Below are 8596 nucleotides of genomic sequence, written 5' to 3'. Positions count from 1 at the left end.
TCAATTAAATATCAACTTTGGTTCCAAAGACTGACCATTTTTCCAACCCATTAACTTTATAGGGATGACAGAACTCATGACAGTAGGTTTTAAGGCTTTTATTTTTAGTCCACTTTTGTTTTGAAACGCTTTAGAGTTTCCTTTAACAAAGATCCGTGATACATTCTGTTCATAGAGCTAATGTCAATATACTACAGTGGAATAAAATACGAATTAGAAATACGTTGCATACTGATACTGTCTTCTTAACAATGTGTGAGAAATTTGAAAAGAAATAACATATATTTGTCAAATGCATTCATTTCACTTATTCAGGAAAAAAAAGCTTATTTAGCATCTGGGTGGGAAATGAAATGACATCACCACTTACACGAATTTTCTCAGAATTTTCTCTACTTTGCCTTTGTAATAATAGAGAAAATGGGGGGGCCTGGAAGGAAAAAATGACAGACAAGACTAAAAGCAGAGAAAAGGTTTTAGTTCTTAGTTTTTAATTTATTCATTCTCCCCAAATTTTATACTCAGTGTTTACGTAACAGTTCTTTGAGAAAATATTATTGTGGCATTTTTAGTTCTTTAGCATTAGCAATAAATTTTGGTATAACTTATCCAATGTTTGAAAATAAAAGCAAACCATCCTTTATTATTATTTAGCCCGCAAATGGTAAATAACAAAGAAAATACATACAGTCCCAAATTATTTTTCTCATATTTATTCCCAGAACAAACTGTGAAAATCCTTATATTTTGGCCCAGCACACATGACAAGCAATTCTAGGAGAATGGTTGTATAACATCGGTGGACACACACACACATACACATGTATATTCCTGTTTCATTCTTATAGACTTTAATATCCAATCGAGGTAGTATTTTCTATCCGTTGAAAAAAATTAAGACCAAGATAGAAACTGTTATTTTTAACACCAAGATGAAAGCTGACAATATAAGATGAAGAAAGAAGTCCAGGGTAAAAAAAAAGTATTTAGAATCGTTTTTGAGTTCTAATGTAAAGTAGGTGTTGACAGAAGCCAACCATTTTTCTGACCACTAATTGAGGATCTCACTAGATCATTAAAAGCATTTAATACTAGTTCTTCATTACTGTCTTATAAATGTCAAAGTTTAACAACATCTGACAAAACTTTAGGGTAGTTTGTCTGCAAAATTAATTATCATTCCATTGGAACTAAGTCAGCCTGAATATAGATGGATTGACTTTTAGAGCTTAAGCCAAAAGGTTTACAATATAACATTCCAGTTAGCAGACAAGTGTTCTTGAACCTGTGTGTGCAGATGCCAGCACACAAAGCATGGTCTAAGATACAGAGGTGAAAATACTTTCCCTTAAGAAAGGCAGAATGGTTAGCACCCATAAAAATGTTCATTTATTACAGATTAACCAGTTGATGAGCATAAATGAATAAAATTGGTGACAGGCTAAATTTTTAAGGCTCGATGCTATTTGAAAAACAACTGAAAACAGTCCTTTATTTAATGGAAATTTGTTGTCTTTTTTATTGCAGCCATCCACTCTAAAAATTACGCTCTTACTTAGGGAGTATTGTCTATTTCTTTGTCTTTGACCGGGCAGCATGGCTACAAAATTATGACCTCAAGAAGGCATTCTTTGAACTTGTCAGAATGTTGTTTCTTTTGGTGACAGTGCCCCCATCTCTCAAAACTAAGGCATCTCACATAATCAGCTAAATGAATAGTGACAGCTAACATTTTGTATTTAAACTCCTGTCAGTGTTTAAACATAAAAAGCTTGATGCAAAATAAATCAAACACCAGTGATATGCAAGGGAAACATTTTGTTAAAACAGTCCCTGACATACTTGGATTTAAATCTGATCCCTTTTTAGCTTATAAAATGTTATAACTTTAAATGAATTGGAAAAATCTAGAGGCTAAAATTGAATCGCTAATCTGGAGTGTATATAATTGAAGTTACCACATGCATTTATAACCATAAAAGCTTCGTTAACGAGAATTATGCATTAAATAAATTGGAGAGATTCTTTCCTCCTTTTTGTCTTCCTGAAATGCTTGCTTAATTGTTTTTAGAAAGTATTTGACTGCCTATTTACGCTTTTTGCTGGTTCTCACTACCTACAAAGCACACAGATTCAATGCAGTTTTGAAAGAACGTCAGTCGACCACATCATTTATTCCATTTTGAAAACAAAAATCAATATACCTATAAAGTGACCCATAAATTAGAACTGGCTCACACAATGTTTGTTCAGTGCTGCCTTTCTGAAGGCACCCTTTGCATTTTTTCATCACCTCTCTGTTTGAACTGCAGTCTCGGTAAGAGGCTCATTAGGGGACATTAGGGACTGGAGCTAACCAGAATTCCAGAGCTTGCTTTGCTCTTATTAATGCATAGTAGAGTAGAATGCATTTAAATATTTCATAGGCATTCAGTAATTTGTGTGTAATCGCCTTGTTAGCAGACCAGTAGAAGTAGAACAGGCCTGTGAAATGGTGTTAGTGATTGCATGGGTAATTTACAGACCTTTGCCATCAGAAAGGGTATTATTGTTGGCTAGTATGAAGCTGTGAAATAGAACTAGCAATAAGTAAAAAAAGAAACTTAATAAAGGTTTTGTAACAAGCATCTTCAGGGATAACAACCCACTTGGTCCTTTTGAAGCAGCCATAATTTATGACATAGGCAATATATCAAATGCATAAAATAGTATTATGGAGCGTTCATATGAAAAGGGTATTTGCAACATTAGTTCCAACTTCCTGCAAGGGACATGATTAAATGATTAATGAAATGTCCCTTTGCATATGCATTTTGAAACAGCAATTAGGCACTGACTGAGAAAACCCACCAATCCTCTCATTTTTCAGTATTATCTCATTCTTGATTTATAAATCAGAGGGAATTTTTGAACAGCAATATGTAGTACCTGAGATAGTTACAAAAACATAAAAGAGAATAATTTGGGCACAAAATAGTCATAAATACATAAATTCATAATTTAATGTTAATACTTAGCCTATTTATTTAGTCTTACTGCATTGTATTTGTACCTGACACTGTTTCTGGACTTTGATTGGCATAATTAAGTAGGGGAATGAATAGGCACCATTATTTTACATATCACTGGTAAACAATAGCGAGGAAAGGAGAAGGGAGATGTGGCAGAGGTATGTATGTGTTTTTCAAGTTCTCAGTAATCCACTGGAGGCTGTTCTATAAATGATCATTGAAGGGCTGCAAGCTAGCCTATAATTACAGGAAAGAAAGTGGCAGCTCTGGCATTTCATAACTATGTGTCCTCGAAAAGTGCTTTGTGAGTTTGTCACCAATGATAATTTAGATAGAGGCTCATTACTGAACATCACAACACTTTAAAAACCTTTCGCCTTCATACAGGAGAATAAAGGACTATTTTAATGGCAAGGTTCTTTTGTGTTCCACTGAAAAATTCAATCAAGACAAAACCTCATTGACTATTATTGTAGTCTACAGTCTCTATTCTAATAAAAGCTGCATAGATAAATTGAATAGGTCTCTAAGACCCAAGTATATAAAATGCAAACATTTTGTACTTTTTTTTTTAGTTCTTTAGATAAAAGATGACGATTATCAGTAAGAAGTAAACAAGTGTAAAAATTTTTTAAAACTGATTTTACACAAAAATAAATATACTAAATATGCCTTTTCTTGTGAAGCTGTATATTCTGCTTATCTTGCTTGCTCTGTTTACACCCTCATCTGTGTGTGTAGCCAAACCGGTTTCACAAGTAGGCATTTTTAGACTGATGCGTGGTACACATGTTTGTGCTACCCAAAACCTCATCGTGAAAAAAACACAATCAACTCAGCAATACTAAGCCAGAAGAATACACAAAGTGTTGTGTTATGCTTGCAGAGAATTGTTATTGTTTATTAACATTTGGGGCAGGAAAACTGAAAAACAATTTTTAAATATAGCTTATTAATTAGGAATGGGTGACACTTCCCACCGTAAGCTAACCCCGGTTTACTCTAATGTCCCGTGCCTTTTTTCCAGAGAGCAGGAGTGAATTTTAGTCCTCACTAGGGGTCAGGTTCATGGCAGAGCTTAGACAAGACAGGTATAGTGGCATGCCCCACCCGGCCCCACCAAGCTCCAGCCACACACCTCCAGGGTGACCTTACCCACCTAGCTATTTCAGTCCACAGTTTCTCTTCAGCCAAGACTGACATTGTGCCAACATACATAGAAGTTTTGTTTTTATGATCGGTGAGGAAGTGTTAAAACAAACTGGTTTAATTTATCAAGGTCTGGGGCAGGACAGAACAATGGTTTCTGATTGCCAAACCTGGATCTAAACAGATAAACCTACTCATGTATAGATGGGTTCATTCTCAGCAACATCATTTTCTTCTCCTTCATATGGTTCATACGTACGTCTGTCTCTATTTTATTTGCTTCACTATTAACTTTAAGAAGTATTTGTAAATGATTTGAATGGATACAGAAACATGTGTTGAATTCAGTACACCTGGGGGTATAATAAACTCTTTAGACTATTATACCATGATACTTGAGCCCACATGGGTAAATACATAAATTATTATTTAGTTTTGTGAATATTTTGCTCAATATCACATTTCACTTACATGCATTGTTGATGAGAATATTTCCTCAATTGCTGCCTTAGTTTGCTCATTTTTGAAGTAGACACACCGAAGTATATTGAATTACTTGAAGATTACATATTTAATTTTAGGAAGCATCAAAGACATTATACATGTGTATATGTGTGTGTGTGTATATATATTTATATTATATTATTGAACTTTTTATGTCCATTGGAGGTGCTACTCCACTAAATTACTTTTAGTGTATTAACACTACTCCTTAAAGAGATCTCTTCAAACTTTATATCTTTATAATAATACTAATGTATCTATTTAAGATTAGAATGAGATCATTAGAATGACTTACCTTTCACAATTTTTCTGTAAGTGTAGGCTAGCTGTCTCCCAATTACGACACTAGTACAAAGTGTCAATCTTAGGATTCTGATTATCAGAATCCTCAATGCAATTTATTTATTAGTAACAGCAAATCATCAGACTTCATAAATATTGATGTTTCTGTGTAATTCGCCCCCTTCACTTCATTCACACCATATCCCTGTGAAATAAGACATTGCTCAAAAAAAATCCATCATAGGAACAATAATTGTTTTAACAGAAAGGTAATATAGAATCACCTTTTTTCTCTTTAGAATTAATTTTGGTTCATATATTTGTCAAGTATTCTTTTTTTAAAAAATGGTACTCGAATACGATTTCTATTAAAACTCTTGAAATGGGCCTGGGGAAATATTTTGTATCATAACAGATAAGATTAGAGACAATGCCATTTTATGTCGTTTGAAGAATCTCTTTATATTATGTAAATAATTTTCAATAATATATATAAGCGTCTTCAACTTTTTTCCTGATTTCAAGGCATTCTGCAGAGAAACATGTGGCTTCAGGGAGTGCTCTGTGGCGCGCACACTGAGCTGGACATCACTTAACCTTCCTCTCTTGTTTTGTGTTTGCTCAGGCACCTTAATAATGAGCACGCATTGGACGACCGAAGCACCGCCCAGTGTCGAGTGCAAATGCAGGTGGTGCAACAGTTAGAAATACAGGTTTGTCGAATGCCCCAATGGACTCCTCTGAGGTTTCCGATGCTTTAAATTGAGTAGTGAGCACACTCTGAATCTTTTAAGACACATCTTATTGTCTCAGTAACACAATGAGTAATAGAGATACATGGAATTTTACCTGGTTTTTAACAGTGGCAGTGACTGAGGACTCAGGATGGATTGCTATAGGTTAATGTACTTACCACTTAAACTTAGATAACCTTGGTTTAGACTAGAGCATAAACATTCAGATATCCCCAAACTGTCAAATTTAAGTTTTTCCCAGGATAGGTTAGAACAAGCTCCCAACTGGATATGATTTTATTATAAAGACAGTTTTTACATGAGCTAATCCTGATTGTTTTCCCCATGGGATTTTATGTTCTAGCAATAGACCAGTCTTTACAGTGTCATGCCTATACTATAACACCCTAAAAAATGACTTTTTTTTCTGGTTCTAGTGTATTTCTGATTAACTTTCAAAAATTCTTTATACTTCTGTTTAACTAGAGTAATAGCAAATAATTTATATCACAGATGATAACATAGATGTAGTATCAAATGCCACTGTTTTAATTTAAAAAAAAAAAAAACAGGTCTGTTAAAGTTAAACAGAGTTTGGCCAAAAATAAATAGAATTCATAAAAACGATTTGAAAGCAATTTTTGACTCTTGATAATGTTTTACTAACCTTTTAAGGCTTCCTCTAATTTCTCATCTGAAAGATTACCTTTTCTCAATCAAACTAGTACTTTGTTTCACTTAATTAAAAATGATTTCTTTTTCTTTATACTGCACTACATCTTAAATTGCTTTGACTTCATCATGCCGTTGTTTTTTTTTTTTCAGACAGCTACCAACAGTATTTTATTTTGACTTGTAAAACACTCAAGAACATGTAATATGCATCATCATTGTTGTACTTTCTGTAAACCTGTTTACCATTTATAAAAGGTAGACATAAGAGTTCAGCTGATGATACAGTCTGCAGTGTGACCAATTATGCCTTTTTTTTTTTCCTGTGTCTGACTGATGGAAAAGTAAGGTCCATCAGTTGTAATGAGACCCAGTGCAAGTGTAGATGCCGCCTCTGTGGCAGAGTTCAGCGTTTCACACTGCCTGGTCTCTGTCACTCTATTGAATTAGATTGATGATGGCAGATTGCAGGGGGCACTAACTGGACCTCAGTGGGAATGCATGAAGTGTGTAGACAATCCTGGCAGGCACTGTGCTTTGAGAACCCTTCACCCCTTCACAGCTGTTGGCACTAGTCCATCGCTAACAGTGTCCACAGGACTTTAAAGAGACACCATGGGCCTTCTAATTTATGGTTTCAGTAACTTGTTACTGTCGAGGCAACTGTGACCTCAATTCTCTTATTGACAAAAAGATGAAGTGTTATTTGTTTTCCCTGACCTTTTAACATAAGGAAAGCTATAAAAGTTTTTTCTTCCCCTCTGTAGCTAAACTTGCATTTCCTCCCAGATAAGTTCCTACTGACACAGGCTTTCATATGCAGGAATCATTACTCTGAGACAAGCTCGATGATAAGATGTATCACTGCTGTAAAATAGCTGTATCAGTCATTTCTAAAATGCTTCTGATCTCACTCTTTCTTAACAGCTTTCTAAAGAACGCGAGCGTCTTCAAGCAATGATGACCCACTTGCACATGCGACCCTCAGAGCCCAAACCATCTCCCAAACCTGTAAGTGCATATTGCTTTATAAACAGTAAATAGCTCTACCGATGTAACAGACTAAGAAAATGAACAATTTAGTGACAGTTAGAAAACAATGAGTGTGATGAAAAATATGGCAATAAAATGAAAGTAAAATGCAATCGCTTGTCAAATTGTATGTTTCTTTTAAAGTAATGCTATCTTTTACAAAATCTATCCAATCTACACCCTGGGTGACACTAAACAAACTACACCTATCAGCGCACAAATCACCACCTTGAGGCCGAAGCCAGAGAGAATTTCTCTCTGTGATAGGTTTACAAATATTAAAAGGAAACCCACGTAGAGCAACCTGAAAAGCGGTAACAGTGCAAATCACAAATAGAAAGGGATGTGGTGTGATGAAAAAGACTCCGAGCCATCCTCAGATACGGAGAGGATTTTTTTTTTTAATCAAATATGTGGTCAGAAATGTCACAGTATTTTTATAGCCAATTTGTCCCTTTTTTGTGTGATTTCAGTTAAGATATATTTCCCATATTGATATGTTTTTACTGTGTGTTACACATAAGGCTCATTGACAGAGCTTATCATGGAAGGAAATGAGTGATTACAGAAAATAAAACCTGGAGTTTCCCTCAAAAATATATGAGAGTGAAGCTCAACCTGGTAATGGAGTCAGACTGTCGAAAATAATATACTTTATCTCACTCAGCTAATGTTTGCACAGAAACTTAGAGTAATCAGCTGGGTAACTCTAGTTTAATGAAAGTTTGTGGGATACTTTTTAATAAGGCCGCTGTATAGCCTGATGATTAGTGCCAGTCCTCCCTCTCTGTCCATAGCCTGAGCTAGAAAAAGAACATCTGATTTTCTTGTGGGGCAGAAGAGAAAAGACAGATTACCTTGTCTGATTTTTTTACTGTTGTCTCATCAATTAATATTATTCAAAGTTTACTTTTTTTTTTGCATGGAGACTCTATTTAAACACTGCTAAGCTGTTGCTGCTAATATATTAGAGCTTTTCCTTTATACTATTTTAATGCCGGATACTATAAACACATTTAAATAGGAATAAAGGGAACATTTATTGGACTCTGACATACTATTTTTTAACTACTGAAATCTGAATTTTTTTATTTAAAAAATGAACTTTTGAGCATCTTCTCGATCCTGTATTTATGATTTTCTTTTCAAGAAGAATTTTCTCCTTCTCATGGCTTCTATAGTATAATGTAGATAATCACGAGACAGAATAAT

The 8596-nt window shown here is 34.6% G+C and overlaps 1 protein-coding gene across 1 annotated transcript in view; it reads left to right on the top strand.

Moving 5' to 3' along the window:
* Positions 1-8596, top strand: part of FOXP2 (forkhead box P2) — a 64353-nt gene that overhangs the window by 18508 nt on the left and 37249 nt on the right. The window contains 2 exon segments of the mRNA XM_023513202.1: positions 5572-5659; positions 7280-7363. Of these exon segments, the coding sequence (XP_023368970.1) occupies positions 5572-5659; positions 7280-7363 (172 nt within the window).

The sequence above is a fragment of the Otolemur garnettii genome, unplaced genomic scaffold, assembly GCF_000181295.1.
Source record: "Otolemur garnettii isolate 467f Iridium unplaced genomic scaffold, OtoGar3 scaffold00037, whole genome shotgun sequence".
Lineage (NCBI taxonomy): Eukaryota > Metazoa > Chordata > Mammalia > Primates > Galagidae > Otolemur > Otolemur garnettii.
This window is presented reverse-complemented; position numbering and strand designations above follow the sequence as displayed.